The sequence below is a fragment of the Salvelinus sp. IW2-2015 genome, linkage group LG26 (assembly GCF_002910315.2).
Source record: "Salvelinus sp. IW2-2015 linkage group LG26, ASM291031v2, whole genome shotgun sequence".
Taxonomy (NCBI): Eukaryota; Metazoa; Chordata; class Actinopteri; order Salmoniformes; family Salmonidae; genus Salvelinus; species Salvelinus sp. IW2-2015.
Window position 1 is genome coordinate 32,161,519 of NC_036866.1, and position 19,783 is coordinate 32,181,301.

Consider the following 19,783-nt stretch of genomic DNA (forward strand, 5'->3'; position numbering starts at 1 on the left):
ACACCTACAGTTGAAGTCGTAAGTTTACATACGCTTAGATTGGAGTCATTAAAACTCGTTTTTCAACCACCCCACAAATTTCTTGTTAATCTCTGGGATATGTGGGACGCTAGCYGTAGCGTCCCACCTGGCCAACATCCAGTGAAAATGCAGAGTGCCAAATTCAAATAAATGAGTATAGAAATTCAACTTTCATGATATCACACATGCAATACACCAAATTTAAGCTACACTTGTGAATCCAGCCAACGTGTCAGATTTCAAAAAGGCTTTACGGCGAAAGCAAACAATAATATTATATGAGGATAGCARCCCAGCAAACAAACACAGACCATCATATTTCAAGCCTCCAGGCACGTCACAAAACACAGAAATAAACATATATTTCATGCCTTACCTTTGACAAGCTTCTTCTGTTGGCACTCCAATATGTTCCATAAACATCACAAATGGTCCTTTTGTTCGATTAATTCCGTCAATATATATCCAAAATGTCAATTTATTTGGCACGTTTGACCAGAAAAACACTGGTTCCAACTCGCGCAACATGACTACAAAAGTAACCTGTAAGCTTTGTCCAAACATTTCAAACTAATACGTTCCTAATACAACGTTAGGTATTTTTTTACGTAAATAATCAATAAAATTGAAGACGGGATATACTGTGTTCAATACCGGAGGAAAACAATGTGTAGCGCCTCTAACAAAGATTACACTTCCCTCTTCCCTCGTTCTGAACAGTGCTACTTCTTCATTCCTCAAAGAAAAAACCTCAACCAATTTCTAAAGACTGTTGACATCCAGTGGAAGCGATAGGAACTGCAAGAAAGTTGCTTAGAAATCTGGATTCCCATTGAAAACACATTGAAAGAGTGACCTCAAACAAACAAAAAATTCTGAATGGTTTGTCCTCTGGGTTTCGCCTGCCAAATAAGTTATGTTATACTCACAGACATGATTCAAACAGTTTTAGYAACTTCAGAGTGTTTTCTATCCAACTATACTAATAATATGCATATCATAGCTTCTGGGCTTGAGTAGCAGGCAGTTTAATTTGGGTATGCTTTTCATCCAAATTTCAGAATGCTGCCCCCTATCCTGGAGAAGTTAACAAACAATATTTTTGGCAAGTCGGTTAGGACATCTACTTTGTGCATGACACAAGTAATTTTTCCAATAATTGTTTACATACAAATTATTTCAGTTATAATTCACTGTATCACAATTCCAGTGGGTCAGAAGTTTACATACACTAAGTTGACTGTGCCTTTAAACTGCTTGGAAAATTCCAGAAAATGATAGCATGGCTTTAGAAGCTTCTGATAGGCTAATTGACCTAATTTGAGTCAATTGGAGGTGTACCTGTGGATGTATTTCAAGGCCTACCTTCAAACAGTGCTTCTTTGCTTGAAATCATGGGAAAATCAAAATATATCAGCCAAGACCTCAGAAAAGAAAGTGATAGACCTCCACAAGTCTGGTTCATCCTTGGGAGCAATTTCCAAACACCGGAAGGTACTACGTTCATCTGTACAAACAATAGTATGCAAGTATAAACACCATGGGACCACGCAGCCGTCATACCGCTCAGGAAGGAGACGTGTTCTGTCTCAAAGAGATGAACGTACTTTGGTGCYAAAAGTGCAAATCAATCCCAGAACAACAGCAAAGGACCTTCTGAAGACGCTGGAGGGAACAGGTACAACAGTATCTATATCCACAGTAAAACAAGTACTATATCGACATAACCTGAAAGGCTGCTCAGCAAGGAACAAGCCACTGCTCCAAAACCGCCATAAAAAAGCCAGACTACGGTTTGCAACTGCACATGGGGACAAAGATCGTACTTTTTGGAGAAATGTCCTCGGGTCTGATGAAACAAAAATAGAACTGTTTGGCCATAATGACCATCATTATGTTTGGAGGAAAAAGGGGGAGGCTTGCAAGCCGAAGAGCACCATCCCAACCATGGAACACGCGGGTGGCAGCATCATGTTGTGGGGGTGCTTTGCTGCAGGAGGAACTGGTGCACTTGACAAAATAGATGGAATCATGAGGAAAGGAAAATGATGTGGATATATTGAAGCAACATCTCAAGACATCAGGCAGGAAYWTAAAGCTTGGTCGCAAATGGGTCTTCCAAATGGACATTGACCCCACGCATACTTCCAAAGTTGTGGCAAAATGGCTTATTGAGTAAATATTTTCTTAACCAACAATGCAGTTCAATAAATAGAGTTAAGGGCTTGTAAGTTAGAATTTCACGGTAACGTCTACACCTGTTGTATTCGGCGCATGTGACAAATACAATTTGATTTGATTATTCAAGTGCACTAGTGTGGCTTGCTCATAAATGCTGTAGGCTGCACCACTGAAGTCAAGTGTCATTGAAGTACACTCTTAGAAAAAAGGGTTCCAGGATGGTTCTTTGGCTGTCCCCATATGAGAAGCCTTTTGGGTTCCATGTACTACCCTCTGTTGAAAGGGTTTCTTCATGGAACAAAAAAGGATCATACCTGGAACCAAATAGGTTCAACCTGGATTCCAAAAATGGTTCTACAGCATCGTACAGCGCACACATCCCCTAACAGCATGACATATGATACAGACAGATCATCATTCCCTGCTATCTTTGTGCCTCTGCCTTTTCACAGTCCAGCCACATACATACAATTGAGCATCACTCCGAGATGTAATCAGAAATGACCTGATATGGCGGCATGATTGAAGGACTGGTGGGTGGCAAGCGTCCTGTTATTTATGTCCCCCCAGTCTGAAATATAATTCACACCACAGCCTCAGACATGACTGTGCTTGCCCCCACTCCTCCACACCAATGGAGAGATACAGCACAGAAGTTGGAGGCAATATTGTGATTTTGTTTTATGTGACTAAGATTGAGTGTGCAGGGGGCAACACACTCAGGAAGGAAAAGGATATAAAACACACTGCCAAGGTCATCGCATATTCATATTGTGGCATACAGTGTTAATACGTGAGTGTGTTGGAGGGGTGTGTGTGTCTGTGTGTGTATCTATTGATTTCTGAAGCTTTTTTATCAGACAGATTATGTACAGTTTACCCTTGTAATGTCTCCTTGCACAAGAAACACATTAACAGGCTACAGTGAATATGTCATCACTTAAAAACCAATGTACACGTGATGTTTCTCTTGTAAACAAATTATAATACATGGGTTTGTATTTACATTCCTCCCTTCTAACCCATCCTTCCTCTCTCTGTTCTTTTTTTCATTTCAGCCAACTCCAACACCGCCTCTTCCCAAAAAGTGGACGACCCAGCCAATGAATTATGAATGTTGAACAAGATGACCTCTTCTCGGCAGCAGCAGACGATGAGAGGTCCTAGGTGGAACCGGGCCCTGTCCGACCCTTTGTTTGTGCTGCTCCTAGCCCTCCAGCTCCTGGCGGTGGCGGGCCTGGTGCGTGCTCAGACCTGCCCCTCTGTCTGCTCCTGCAGCAACCAGTTCAGCAAGGTGATRTGCACGCGGCGGGGGCTCCGTGAGGTCCCCGACGGCATCTCCACCAACACACGCTACCTGAACCTGCAGGAGAACCTCATCCAGGTGATCAAGGTGGACAGCTTCAAGCACCTGCGGCACCTGGAGATCCTGCAGCTGAGCAAGAACCACATCCGAAACATTGAGATTGGGGCCTTCAACGGCCTGGCCAGTCTCAACACCCTGGAGTTGTTTGACAACCGCCTCACCACAATCCCCAATGGGGCCTTTGAGTACCTCTCCAAGCTCAAGGAGCTGTGGCTGAGGAACAACCCCATCGAGAGCATTCCCTCGTATGCGTTCAACAGGGTGCCCTCGCTACGGAGGCTGGATTTAGGGGAACTCAAACGCCTCTCGTATATCTCAGAGGGGGCTTTCGAGGGCCTCGGCAACCTGCGCTACCTGAACCTGGGCATGTGCAATCTGAAGGAGATCCCCAACCTCATCCCACTGYTCAAGCTGGACGAGCTAGAGATGTCAGGGAACCAGCTGACGGTCATCAGACCTGGCTCCTTCAAAGGGTTGATCCACCTGCAGAAGCTGTGGATGATGCATGCCCAGATCAAAACCATTGAAAGGAACTCCTTTGACGACCTGCAGTCGCTGGTGGAGCTCAACCTGGCCCACAACAACCTCACCCTGCTGCCCCACGATCTCTTCACCCCCCTGCACCACCTGGAGAGAGTCCATCTCCATCACAACCCCTGGAACTGCAACTGTGACATCCTGTGGCTCAGCTGGTGGCTCAAAGAGATGGTGCCGGCCAACACCAGCTGCTGCGCSCGCTGCAGTTCCCCAGCCAGCCACAAGGGACGCTACATAGGTGAGCTGGACCAGAACTATTTCCACTGTTACGCACCTGTTATTGTGGAGCCACCAGCGGACCTGAACGTGACGGAGGGTATGGCTGCAGAGCTGAAGTGCAGGGCCAGCTCTCTGACCTCAGTCAGTTGGATTACGCCCAATGGCTCCATCATGACCCACGGTGCGTACAAGATCCGCATTTCTGTGCTCACCGATGGTACGCTCAACTTCACCAACGTCACCATGCAGGACACGGGAACCTACACCTGTATGGTAAGCAACTCAGCAGGCAATACCACAGCATCTGCCACTCTCAACGTGTCTTCCACAGAGAACGTCCTCAGCTACTTTACCACAGTAACAGTGGAGACCATCGAGCCAGTGCACGACGAGGGGCGCTCCACCGTGTGGCAGAAGGTGGGCCCCACCCCCTCAGCCGGATCCTGGGAGACTGTGTCGTCCACCTCCACCACCACCACAACGGCCCGGACGCCCCTCTCCACCCGGGCCACAGAGAAGACCTTTACCATCCCTGTCACGGACCTGAGCGACAGCTCCATGACCGGCCTGGATGAGGTGATGAAGACCACCAAAATCATCATCGGCTGCTTCGTGGCCATCACACTCATGGCCGCCGTTATGCTAATCATCTTCTACAAGATGAGGAAGCAGCACCACCAGCAGAACCACCATGCGCCACAGCGCACCATCGAGATCATCAACGTAGACGAGGACTGTGTGACAGGCGGGCCGGCCATGGAGGGCCACCTAACTCTGCCCCCGCTGGAGCATGAGCACCTGAACCACTACAACACCTATAAGTCTGCGTACAACCACGTCTCCACTATCAACTCCATACACAGCTCGGCGCACGAACCTTTGTTAATTCGGGCCAGTTCGAAAGACAATGTACAAGAGACCCAGATCTAACAATTTTTTCATAATGAGACAAACGGATGAAARTACAAAAGGGACATTAGTTATGAGGACTATGGATTTGAAGTGGAGGACTTGACTGACTGTGTGTCCAGCGAATCAGTGGTTGATGATGTTTATTCAATGGCATTGGAAACTAGGGTATGTCTAATGTTTCAAAAAATGTCTTTACAAAAAAGAACTTATTTATTTAAGAAAAAATCTATTGTGGCTAAATCAAGAAAAAACTGTATTCTGCAAATATTTTTTCAGAACTMATTTCATCAGATGTTTAGTTTTCTTCATTTGAGGGAGGATGGTTTACTAATATGCTTACAAACTCTATGTGAATCTCAAGCTAACCATAGATCCTCTAGACAAGATAGCTCATGTTCTGGTTTCCCCCAATCTGTAAGTGATGGCAAGTTGGCAACCTCTTTTACCCGACATACTTAGATAATTTCTAGATCACATCAGAGATTTCCTCCTGCCACAAATTAATTGATWAAATATTTTGTGACAATCTGTTAATTTAGATGGATTTTAAACGTTATCTGAGGGTGAATGCTGGGACTGTCAGCGATGAAATCTGATAACACAATATTTCATTAAATCTGCCACTCAAATGTATTAGATACAGATGTACCCTTGGCTCTGCCATCAATAGATTAGGGACGTTAAACYAGAGAAGTGTGTTCCAAACTATACCATGGCCAACTGTTAGCAACAAGTGATTCATAGTTGTCCCASTGTGTTTATTACGCCAGAAAATCCCGTTTCACACAGTGTTTGTCTCATTTACACATTGTGTATTCATACCATTTGTGATTCCTTCTCTATTCCACTTGCTCTGATCCATCATAATTMTGTGAGTCATGGAGATCGCATTGGTAAATACTGTCAGGCATATGAGAGCTCCCCGAATGTCATACCGCCTTTTCCCATCCCACACCAGCTGTTATGATGGTTTACCATATAATCACAGATATGGGTGCTGTTCCAGATAATTTTACCTGCAATCTCATTGCAAATCTCTGAAAATTGCTATATGATATTAATGTGGTTCCTGACACAAATACTTTTCCAGGTGTTAAGAGATATACTGATTTGTGTGACTTGATTTAAAAAACAGAGCCCTAGAACACCACCAAGGATACTGATGACTCTCCTTTATTAACTTTCTATGACTCCTGACTTCAACCAGGGCAGCAAGGAGCAGACTGGTGAGTGGGAACAGGGGGCTAAGGACACCGAACACAGCTGTCCTAGAACATTGCCTATCGTCTATTGTCTGTTCAAACATTGGGCACATAGGCACGACAGGCCCAGATTCACACCGTGCCCCTGCCAAGCGCAGGACGAGGCCTAGAGGACAGAGTGCCATGGTTCATGCAGAGAGAGAGAGAGAGGGTTTAGGGATGAGGTGTGTGGCTCCGAGCAGATGTTCAGGTCACACCTGCATCCCTCTGCCTCGACCATGGCACCATTTCTATTTTAAATCGACATACCCTCGGGGATTTGGGTGGACAGTGCTTCACAGGCACCCGCTACCTGGAAAAAACGTTCAAAATGTCCCACAGTATAAAATGGTGCCATAAATAAAGAGGCCAAGCAAATACCCTCCACATTCAAGGCTTAGCCACATACCCCAGGAGTCTTTTTATAGATTGTGCATCAATCTAAGTTACAAAACAAAAAAATCCCCATCAAAATCCATCAGTTTAAGCWAGAGATATCAGTTTTTTGTGTCTGAAGCGGCCGAACGGTTTGACTAATTTAACCGCTCTATGGAAAGTGGATACCCCAACAAATGTCACGGGACTCATCTGAAGGTAACCGGTTTAAAAAACGAATTGAAYTATTAAGGTAGTTTTGTGCCTACCCAAAAAAAGGGGTTCAATATGTGTAAAAAAAWAWATATATACAGTACATATATTTCCTGAGTWAAAAAAAAATATRGACTAGATTTAGGACATACACTTTATTTTTTGACTGTCCTTTTTGCCATTTATGAATGTGTTATTCAATGCGTTTCTATAGGCTTAGTGGTAAAGGCCAAAATCAATATTTTATCAAATCGTGCTTTTATATATTTTTTTGCTACCTAAAGTGGTCCTAAAATTCTAAATCAAATAGCTAAATGCTCCATAGTATGACCATCTTAAAACAATTCCATTTGTCAGCTTAGCACCCCCCCTGCTTTTCTTTTTGGTCTCCACTCCCTCCGTAATGTCAAACATCTAAGAAAGGTTATGCAACAGTCCTTTTTCCTTTTCGGGTCCATTTTGTTTCTGAGAAATAAATGATTGTGTTCTATTTGAAATTCTCCAGAAGAATGAGGGTACACAGATGTCATCTAGTTATTTTCTGGGAGGAAGCACTATTAATGATATGATGTCAAATACAGGAGTGGGCTGATTCAGTCACCATGGAAACCATGACCTTAAGCAGAAAGGCATGCGCTATCAGAGCTCCCATTGGCTAGCTAGATGCTTTAATATTATTCAGAGTCAATTGAAAATGGTATGTCCGTGGATAGTGTTAATTGAAATGCACCTCAACTATGAAACAATATGCTTACAGTGATGTAGTAGCATTTCATCCCCTTGCACTTGACCAGTGTTTAGTATTAAACAGCAGGGTATGGAGGTTGTCACAGATTATAATGATATATAGCGTCACCCGTGTTACTTTTCCACTTAAACCCAGACAGTAAAGGATGCAGAATCGGAGAATAGACAAATGCTGCAATCAGTTTTAAAAGTCACTTCTACTGTATACTTGGACAGAAAGACTAAATCCTCAAAGATGAATGAATAACTTATTTTAATGTCATGTGGCATGTTATGACCTAATTATAATTCAGGTAACTCCATCTTACATGAGCTTCTTCAACACAGTTTTAGTCAACATGAAACAAACATGTTCATCAGTGTGGCATCCCTGCCAATACAATAACTAAAGATGTTTACATGGAGTTTAGCACAGACGTAAACCATCTCTGTTGTGTGAGTCATTGACTATGTGTTTGGGGTGATCATGGTGGGATCTGGATCTCAAATTTTTAAGTAAGAGAGTTTGTCCATCATCCCTTCTCTTTCCTTTGGTTGGTAAATCATTTGGAGATTTTTATGGTGCATTTATTGCAATTTAGTAAATCTATCTCATTCTTTATGTATTGTATCTCAATGTTTTGGTTGGGTGGAGGGACAAGATGCTTTTAGTTCAACATTATTTTCTCTGAGAGGGAATACTGTTCTAGTGGTAGATTTCTAAAAAAAAACATTTTTAAATTAAAAATTAAAAATAAAAACGTTTTAAATTTTAATTTTACATGTGCCAACAACCTGTTTATTAAAGTGAAAAATAGAAACATGCTGTAAAATAGTAAGARATTGATTTTCATGTTAGCATACTTCATGACCTTAAAAAAATATATGAAGATCGATGATAAACCAGGAGTTTGTAGTTCATACATAAAAATACGTTACAAATAAACTATTGTTCTTTTTTATGTATGGTCTGGTTCTTAATTACAACCTTTTTTTCCATCGTTTTTTTTTCAATTCTAGTATTTTTGTATTTTAACATTGTTTTTTGTCTCGATAGTAGTACTGTTGTTTTTTAATATTTTTTTTTTTTAAGTAGTGACAAAACACAACACATACCACCCAGAAGTGTTTTCTGTGCAAAGAAGGTCATCCGTTGATGTTACACTATAAGGAAGGGAATCTGACAGATGAGTACAGACTGGTAATTGCCTTTCCTCCTACTATTCATTGCATACAGGATCACAGTCTCAGCCTATAATTAAGGAGATTGTCAGCAGGCTACCACAATGACTAATGTTCTTGTAAATGGTTGATTATCTACAGTGGGAATGATTATCAAATTACCACAAGCTTTTGTCTTTGCGATGTGTCATTTTAAAGACCTGGAAATTATGAATGATGATGGTTGAATCATTGTACAATCTGCTGAGGACAGGAAAATGTAACAAGGTAAAAAGGATACAAGGTGCTAAGATGCCTCTCAAAATAAAAGGCTTGTGGTGTTACTTTAATAATTAACTCTGATTTAGCATACATAATAGTAAAAACATTGTTACCATCCCCCTAAAACCCCACACCATCAGCAATTAGTGAGCACATGTCCTTACACTACTCTCATGGGAGGAGAGAAGATCTGGATTTCCAACTGCTCTTGACTTTATCACACCAAAGTTTATGAGATTAGGATTAAATTAATCACAAAATCTGATTGTAATTCCAGATAATCTAGGCGAGTCTAATGTTAGCACKTGTTACATAACTGGAGATTCAGATGCTTCGGGGGAGGAGAAGAAGCATTAGCAATGAAAGTCAATGCATTTCAAAATGTTCTGCAACTTGGATGGATTTTTGTGTGTGTGTGATTGTTTCTGTAATAACAGGGTGTACAACAGTGGAGGCTCCTCAGAGGAAGAAGGAGAGGACCATCCTCCTCAGTGAATTTAATAAAAATAAAAATACTGAAACATAAAAAGTTATCATTTTTAGATACAACTACACAAAATATATTCACTTGTCACCAAATAATTTAATYAATCACATTGTTTTGCAATGAAGGTCTGCAGTAGCCTCACCAGCACTCTGTAGGGTAGCACCATGGTGTAGCCGGAGGACAGCTAGCTTCTGTCCTCATCTGGGTACATTGACTTCAATACAAAACCTAGGAGGCTCATGGTTCTCACCCCCTTCCATAGACTTACACAGTAATTATGACAACTTCCGGGGAACTTCCTCCATACTAAGAGCTCTTGCAACATGAACTGACATGTTGTCCACCCATTCAAAGGATCAGAGAATGAATCTAGTACTGAAAGCATACGCTACAGCTAGCTAGCACTGCAATGRATAACACGTGGTGATTAGTTGACTCAAAGAGAGAGAAACACAATAGTTGAACAGTTTTGAACAAATTAATTTATTCCAAAATTAAGGAGAAGCAAGAGAGAGAGATAGCTATATTTTGTAGTATATTTTTGTTCACTTTCACTAACTTAGTTAGCATCGAATGCAGCTAGCTTGTTTAGCCTACTCAAAAACCCAGCTCAAACAAAGAGGGTTGCTAGGTTAGCTAGCTGGCTATGGCTATCCAACACTGGAGCTCTTCCAAGTCAAGGTAAGCTGTTGGTATAATTCATTTATTGCCACCGGGGCCCACTGGTGTAACTGCTCAACTGTACACTGTACTGCATGATTGGAGCGGGTTTACTAATGCGTTAGTTCTAGRAGCTATGTTGACTATGACGTGACAACGATGTAGGCTGTGTGTAATGGATAGCGGTCATGATATGAAAGTTTGGCTCTGAATGTTTTTTTGCCTGGTCACAGACAGCTGATGTGTTGCACATTGAAGTCCACAAGCGAAGGGAAAAGGTGAGAGGAGGAGAAAGCGTAGTAGATTTGAGAAGGAATTACAGGGCATTCAGAAAGTATTCAGACCCCTTAACTTTTTACACATTTTGTTACGTTACAGCCTTATTCTTAAATGGYTTACATAGTTTTTTCCCCTCATCAATCTACACACAATACCCTATGAAAAAGGAAACGTTTTAATTTTTTWAATTTTTTAATTGTTAAAACATTTTWGTTGTTGTTGAAATATTTAATTTACATAAGTATGCAGATCCTTCACTTAGTACTTTGTTGAAGCACTTTTGGCAGCGATTACAGCCTTGGGTCTTCTTGGGAATGACGCTACAATCTTGGTACACCTGTATTTGGGGAGTTTTTCCCATTTTCTTTGCATATCCGCTCAAGCTCTGTCAGGTCGGATGTGGAGCGTCTCTGTACAGATATATTCAGGTCTGGCCGGGCTCTGGCTGGGCAAAACAAGGACATTCATAGACTTGTCCCGAAGCCACACCTMTGTTGTCTTGGATGTGTGCTTAGGGTCGTTGTCCTGTTGGAAGGTGAACCWTCGCCTCAGTCTGTGGTCCTGAGCACACTGGAGCAGGTTTTCATCAAGGATCTTTCTGTACTTTGCGCCGTTCATCTTTTCCTTGATCCTGACTAGTCTCCCAGTCCCTGCCATAACCATACTTCACCGTAGGGATGGTGRCAGGTTTCCTCCAGATGTGATGCTTGGCATTCAGGCCAAAMAGTTCAATCTTGGTTTCGTCAGACCAAAMAATCTTGTTTCTCATGGTCTGAGAGTCTTTAGGTGCCCTTTGGCAAACTCCAAGCGGGCTGTCATGCGCCTTTTACTGAGGAGTGGCTTCCGTTTGGCCACTCTACAATAAAGGCCTGATTGGTGGAGTGCTGCAGAGATGGTTGTCCTTCTYGAAGGATCTCCCATCTCCACAGAGGACCTCTAGAGCTCTGCCAGAGTGACCATCGGGTTCCTGGTCACCTCCCTGACCACGCCCTTCTCCCTCYATTTCTAATTTTGTCTGGGCAGCCAGCTCTAGCCAGTCTTGGTGATTCCAAACTTCTTCAATTTAAGAATGATGGAGGCCACTGTTCTTGGGGACCTTCAATGCTGCAGACATTTTTTGATACCCTTCCCCAGATCTGTGCCTCGATACAATCCTGTCTCAGAGCTCTACGGARAATTCCTTCAACCTCATGGCTTGGTTTTTGCTCTGACATGCACTGTCAACTGGGACCTTATATAGACAGGTGTGTGCCTTTCCAAATCATGTACAATCAGTTGAATTTACCACAGGTGGACTCCAATTAAGTGGTAGAAACATCTCAAGGAAGATAAATGTAAACAGGATGCAACTGAGCTCAATTTTGCATCTCACTGCAAACATTCTGAATACTTATGTAAATAAGGTATTTTATTTTTATACATTTGCAAACATTTCTAAAAACCTGTTTTTGCTTTGTCTTCATGGGGTATTGTGTGTAGATAGATGAGGATTCTTTAGTTATTTAATACATTTTAGAATAAAGCTGTAATGTAACAAAATGTGGAAAAAAGGAAGGGGTCTGAATACTTTCCAAATGCACTATATATACTGAACAAAAATAMAAACTCAACATGCAACAATTTCATTGATTTTACTGAGTTACAGTTCATATGATGAAATCAGTCAATTTAAATATTCATTAGGTCCTAAACTATGTATTTCATATGACAGGAAATACAGATATGCATCTGTTGGTCAGATACCTTAAAAACAAATGGGCCTCACAATGTGCCTCAGGATCTCGTCATTGTATTTTTGTGCATTCAAATTGCCATCGATAAAATGCAACTGTGTTAGTTGTGCATAGCTTATGCCTGCCCATACCATAACCCCACCATGGGGCACTCTGTTCACAATGTTCAGAGCAAACCGCTCYCCCACACGAAGCCATACACGTGGTGCCTACCAGTCTGTGACCAGATTTTGTAATCTAACACKTTGACTACATTCTGTAGGCATTGTTGAATGCGAGACCAGTGCATCAGTAAGCACTGCGTGAGATGCTGTCTGAGCCTGCAAGGAGAGCTTACAGCTGCCTTACAACACAGCAGGCTAATGTGCTGTTAGAAATGTTTAAATGTACCCAAACATTTTATTCTCATGTTTGAGCTCTCAAAACAGCATGACACTACTGTAAGTCGTCAGATATTAATACGTTAGCTTTGCTATTGATGAGAGTGGGGATATYATGACATAAAAAAGCAGTTTAAAGTAACAGTACAGTCTTTAAGTACAATCTGCAGTATGAACTACTGTTTACAAAGATCTGCATATGTGTGTACAGTACCTGTGGATCTTTTTTACTGTGATTGCTCAGCATGTCTTCCAAAGCTCTGTTTCCATCTTCTTGTTTTCCTCTCTCCTCCAGTGTGGGTATACAGTAACAGTGCTGATCCATGGTGGAGCTGAGTTCACTACTGCCCAAGCATATCCAGCTAATTTCTGAGCTGAAGGACTGCTTAGTGAGCCTTGCACTTAAAAACCCAACATGCCTCTGAGACCATGCTGGGCAGATGTCAGCTSCAAAAAGCAAGGTACTCTCTATTGTATTGTGTTCCCATAATCCCATTAATTCTCTTTAAATTGACAAAAAACACTTGAAAACCAATTTACTGTTCCTAACATTGATCAAAGCAGTCACCAGAATTCAACAATTCATCAACAACCCAGAGGATTTGCACAATGTAATGTAAAGAATAACTCATATAGTTAGAAGCCATTTCTACTTCTAATTAGGAGAACCAATATTTAACTGGAATTCTGTATTGAATACGCTGCAACATTGGGTGGGCGGTGGGTTGAAGGTGGAAAGAGAATCAGAAGAAGAATCACCAGAAGAAMCAGTCTCTTTCCCAGGGGACTGACAGACAGCCATCATCCGCTTGCTGTGCATTTGGACAGTGATCTTTCCCAAGCTGGAGTCACTCCCAAGCTGGAGGCATTCAAAGGATTCATGATGGATTGGGATAGAGTCCTGAGTTTCAAAACCACATCTATTGATGAGGAAAACTCTGGGCCCTAGTAGTCTAGTATAATGATGGATAAAAATAAATTATGATGAGAATAAAATAACATTTCACCCTTGAAACAAACTATCAAGCATTTTCATTGCTTGGGAATGTCCTAAATTCGAGCTGTGTCTATTTCCCACTGCTTTTAATATTAGTAAGGTTTGTAAATAGTAAAACTCATGCAGCACATGATATATGGTAATTTCACTCTAGGCCACCATAATCACGTTTTTCAACTGGTTGTTCACTACAGTACTGTTTCCGTTGAATTCAACAATGCACTCCTTTCTGTTGTATTGAACGCAACCCTGGTTTAGCAACCTAGAAAGTTACCAATGCTAAATGTTAATGAATATGATTTCAAGTAATGAGAAGAAACCCAGGGGAGAACGACTGACACCTCTCATTGAAGCCAGGTAGCGGAGTCAATCACACCTTCCGGAGACACCTGAAACCCCACCTCTTTAAGGAATACCTAGGATAGGATAAAGTAATCCTTCTAACCCCCCCCCCTTAAAAGAGTTTAGATGCACTATTGTAAAGTGGTTGTTCCACTGGCATTCATAAGGTGAATGCACCAATTTGTAAGTCGCTCTGGATAAGAGCGTCTGCTAAATGACTTAAATGTAATGTAAATGTAATGAAGCCACAGAAGTGGCTTCCTGTTAGAAAACAGGATCCCATTATAGTAATGGGAAAATGGCAATTTTGGAGTCAATCTTCATGTAAAAAAACTAACAATTAAGAAGACACTTCATGGTCACAGATACTTGTTTCTAATACACCAGATGTATGTCCTTGAACCAGTTATACAGAAGAAGTTATAAATGATTCCAAGATGGCGTGCAGTCGGACGTGTGTTTTGTCTTGTCCCGTCCTGTCTGTCCTGTAAATATTGTTTTTCTTGCTTTTTTTCGTATATATTTTTCAATATATTTTTAATATCACATTTCCATCTACGGATTGAATATACTCTCCTGCAACCCGCTTCAACCCAATGTGGTACGGATCTGCTATTTTATACTTAAGAACGGAACCCCGGTTCTAGCTAGAGTCAGTTAGCCATTGATAGGCCATCTGCTAGCCCATATCCCGGCTAGCCAAGAGGTCCATCGGCCATCCTCGGGCTACATTGGCCTGGCCCCCGCCGGCACATCACAACTTGAACTACCGCCGGTAATCCGCCAGTGGGGGTTTTTTCAACTGGCTCCTCCGACGCCGACGTCCTTAGTCTGCTAGCTGCGGCCCACTAGCTGTCTAGAGCACATCGACTGTTAGTTAAGAGGCCCATCGGACACATTCCCTTTGGCCACCTACACGTATTTTGCAATTGCATGGTTTACCACACAGAGCCTTTGCTGATCTGTCCTCTGAACCGGAAAATCGCACACAGAAAGCTAGCCAGCTAACTGGCTACTACTTGTAGTCAGCTAGCCACTGCTAGGGGTCATCAGCTACCTCCATATCTCCGGATTCCTATCGCAAGCTCTGAACCTTTTTTCACCTGGATCATCGCACCTAGCTAGCTGCTATCCGAGTGGCCACTCCTGGCTAACATCTCTGTCCCGAAGCAAGAACCAATTAGCCTGGAGCTAGGCTTGCTATGCCCATCTGCTATCCCCATCTCCCGGCTAGCCGAAGAGGTCCATCAGCCACTCCTGGGCTACAAAACCTATTTTGTCAATCGGCCTGGACCCCCGCCGACCCATCACGKCTGGACTACCGACTWCCGGATTCGCCGAGGGGGTTTCTCAACTGGCTCCTCCTCCTGAATGCCCATCCGCTAGCCTGCTAGCCACGGCCCGCTAGCTGTCTAGAGCACATGGGACTGTTAGCTTAAGAGGCCCATCGGACAAATTCTTTGGCCACTATACCTATCTTGTCAATTGGCCTGGTTTACCACGCGGAGCCCTGCTGATCCGTCTGCCGACGTAACAGCACGAGGGGGCCACAACAGACTTTKTTCCGTCGTGACGTCCCTCTTCTAAGGCCCTTCTGCTAACTTGCTAGCCCCGGCCCGCTAGCTGCCCGAAGCCACTCACTGGACTCCTATGATCACTCGGCTACGCATGCCTCTCCCTAACGTCATTGTCCATTGCTGTTTGGTTAGTAATTATTGCCTTCTTTCACTGTAGAGCCTCTAGCCCTGCTCAATACGCCTTAGGTAACACTTTAGTTCCACCTCACACACATGCGGTGAAATCACCTGGTTTAACTTTTTAGGGATAGGGGGCAGCATTTTCACTTTGGATATATAGCGTATTATTACTATTGGATAGAAAACACTCTGAAGTTTCTAAAACTGTTTGATTCATGTCTGTGAGTATAACAGAACTCATATGGCAGGCAAAAACCTGAGAAYAAATCCAAACAGGAAGTGGGAATTCTGAGGCTGGTCGATTTTCAACTCATCGCCTATTGAAATCCCAGTGGGATATGGATCTGTTTGCACTTTCTACGGCTTCCACTAGATGTCAACAGACTGTAGAACATTGAATGAAGCTTCTACTGTGATGTTGAGCCGGATGGGAGCTGTTTGAGTCAGTGGTCTGGCAGAGAGCCAGGTCCTGGTCACCGCATTCCACATGATATCGACTTGCGTTCCATTACTTCTATAGACACAAAGGAATTCTCCGGTTGGAACGTTATTGAATATTTATGATAACAACATCCTAAAGATTGATTCGATACTTAGTTTGACAAGTTTATTCGACCTGTAATATAACTTTTTGAAGTTTTCGTCCGAAGTTCGCCTGGACCTGRGCGAGTGTTTGGATATGTGTACTATACGTGCTAACAAAAGTAGCTACTTGGACATAAATAATGGACATAATCGAACAAAACAACAATTTATTGTGGAACTAGGATTCCTGGGAGTGCATTCTGATGAAGATCATAAAAGGTAAGGGAATATTTATAATGTAATTTCGTATTTCTGTTGACTCCAACATGGCGGAGAAATGTTGTTTCTATCTGAGCGCCGTCCCAGATTATTGCATGGTGTGCTTTTTCCGTAAAGTTTTTTCGAAATCTGACACAGCGGTTGCATTAAGAACAAGTGTATCTTTAATTCTATGTAAAACATGTATCTTTCATCAAAGTTTATGATGATTATTTCTGTTATTTGATGTGGCTCTCTGCAATTTCTCCGGATATTTTAGAGGCATTTCTAAACATGGTGCCAATGTAAACTGCGATTTTTTTATATAAATATGCACATTATCGAACAAAACATACATGTATTGTGTAACATGATGTCCTATGAGTGTCATCTGATGAAGATCATCAAAGGTTAGTGATTAATTTTATCTCTATTTCTGCATTTTGTGACTCCTATCTTTGGCTGTAAAAATGGCTGTGTGTTTTTTGGACTTGGCGGTGATCTAACATAATCATATGTTGTGTTTTCGCTATAAAGCATTTTTTAAATCGGACACGATGGGTAAGATGGGAGGAAGCACTTTTAAAATTATTCTAGAGACAATATCTCTTTCATCGTCACTCTATGCACAGGTTTACCCCCACTGTATTCACATCCTACAATACATTTTGTCGGTTACATTTTGCCTTGAATCTATACTACCGGTGCCCAGAAATATGCTCCTTTACTCTCTGTTCTGAACGTACTAGACGACCAGTTCTTTAGCCTTTAGCCGTTACCGTTATCCTACTCCTCCCTCTGTTCCTCTGGTGATGTGGAGGTTAATCCAGGCCCTGCAGCTCCTAGCTCCACTCCCATTCCCCATTGCGCTCTCCATTTGGTTGACTTCTTGTTAACTGTAAAAGCCTTGGATTCATGCATGTTAACATTAGCAAGCATTCCTCCCTACTCGTTTGTTTTAATCACTGCCCTAGCACACTCTGCCACGCCGGATGTCCTAGCCGTGTCTGAATCTGTCTTAGGAAGACACCAAAAACCCTGAAATTCCATCCCTAACTATAACATTTTGCCACAATATAGGAACGTGCCAAAGGGGGCGGAGTTGCAATCTACTGCAGAGATAGCCTGCAGAGTTCTGTCTTACTATTCCAGGTCTGTGCCCAAACAATTTGAGCTTCTATTTTTTTAAATCCACCTATCCAGAAACAAGTCCCTTACCGTTGCCGCTTGCTATAGACCACCTTCTGCCCCCAGCTGTGCCCTGGACCACCATATGTGAAATGATTTCCCACCATTTATCTTCAGAGCTCGTGCTCTTAGGTGACCTAAAATGGGACATGTTAACACCCGCCATCCTACAATCTAGGTTTGATGCTCTTAATCTCACACAAATTTATCAATACCCACCAAGGTACAACCCAAAATCTGTAAACACGCGGCACCCTCATAGATATCATCTAACCAACCTGCCCTCCAAAGTCAACCTCTGCTGTCTTCAAACCAGGATTTCAGTGATCACTGCCTCATTGCCTGCATCCGTAATGGGTCTGCGATCAAGCGCTCACCCATCATCACTGTCAAAAGCTCCCGAAAACACTGTCAGCGAGCATTCCTTTCTAATCGACCTTGCCCGGGTATCCTGGAAGGATATTGACCTCATTCCGTCAGTAGAGGATGCCTGGTTATTATTTAACTTCACTGCGCTACGGATACCGAATACGGGTTCACTTTCCTAAAACAAACCGCTGAATTGCAGGGCGCCAAATTCAAAATATTACTATAAATATTTATAATCATGCAATCACAAGTGAAATATACCAAAACACATTTAGGCTTGTTGTTAATCCACCTATAGATTTCAATGCTACATCAGCTAGCCCCAAATTAGGCATGGTCACGAAATCAGAAAAGCCATACAATTAATCGCTTACCTTAGATAATCTTCGGACGTTTCCACTCACGAGACTCCCAGTTACAAACAAATCTTCATTTTTGTTCGATAAAATATTACTTTTATAAAAAAAACGCCATTTGGGTTGCGCGTTATGATGAGAAAACTACAGCCTCGTTCCGGTCCTGAAAGGAAGATGAAAACTTCCAAACGTATCAGATAAAAAAATATTACAACAAATATTTATAATCATGCAATCACAAGTGAAATATACAAAAACACAGTTTAGCTTGTTGTTAATCGCACCTATCGTGTCAGATTTTGAAAATATATTTACAGCGAAAGAAATCCAACTTTTGTGAGTGTAGCTAATGCTTATAACAGCTTAGCCTTATATTAGCTTGGTTAGCTTGGTCACGAAAGTAAGAAAAGCAATAAAATTAATCGCTTACCTTTGATAATCTTCGGTGTTTCCACTCACGAGACTCCCAGTTACACAACAATATCTTCTTTTGTTCGAAAATATTACTTTTATCACAAAAAAACGTCATTTGGGTGCGCATCATTTTGAGAAAACAAAAGCCGTGTTCCGTTCGACAAATCCCAAAAAGTATCCGAAATGTGGTCGTAGAAACATTTCAAATGTTTTTTAAAATCAATCCTCAGGTTGTCTGTAACAAACATAATCGATAAATTTAAACCGGAGCATAACCTATTCATTAAGAGACAAAAAGGAAAATGGGGTGCCCCTCTCTCGCAGGAAATATTCAGAGGACACCTGACCTCTTTTGAAACATCTGCTCATTTTTCTAAATAAAAGCCTGGAACATGTCTAAAGCCTGGTCACAGCCTGAGGAAGCCATTGGAAAAGGAATCTGATTGATACCCCTTTAAATGGAGGGTTAGACGGGCCAGGAAACACAGATAAAAAAAAAAAGTATATCACTTCCGGGTTACTTTTTCTCAGGTTTTCCTTGCAGAATAAGTATTTATTTTTCTCACAGACAATATTTTGACAGTTTTGGAAAACTTTGGAGTTTTCTATCCTAATCTCTGTAAATGATATGCATATTCTACGATCTGGGCCAGAGAAAATGTCCGTTTACGTTGGGCACGTTATTTAAAAAAATATATATAATCTGACCCCTAGCGCTAAGAAGTTAAACTTTCTAGGACACACGTTCCGCTGGCGAACCCCTCGACAACATTCTGCTGAAAAAGCAGCCGGGAAATTCAAAAATATTTTTCACACATTTACAAGTCGCAATACAGCATATGAAAGATAAACATCTTGTTAATA

The 19,783-nt window shown here is 41.9% G+C and overlaps 1 protein-coding gene across 2 annotated transcripts in view; it reads left to right on the forward strand.

Moving 5' to 3' along the window:
• Positions 1 to 9,736, forward strand: part of LOC111953094 (leucine-rich repeat-containing protein 4C-like) — a 172,043-nt gene extending 162,307 nt beyond the window's left edge. For both annotated transcript variants that reach the window (XM_070435240.1, XM_023972191.2), the window contains one exon: positions 3,261 to 9,736. In XM_070435240.1, coding sequence (XP_070291341.1) covers positions 3,317 to 5,254 — 1,938 coding nt within the window. In that variant the 5' untranslated portion in view covers positions 3,261 to 3,316 and the 3' untranslated portion in view covers positions 5,255 to 9,736. The remainder of the gene's footprint in view (positions 1 to 3,260) is intronic.
• Positions 9,737 to 19,783: the final 10,047 nt, after the last annotated feature.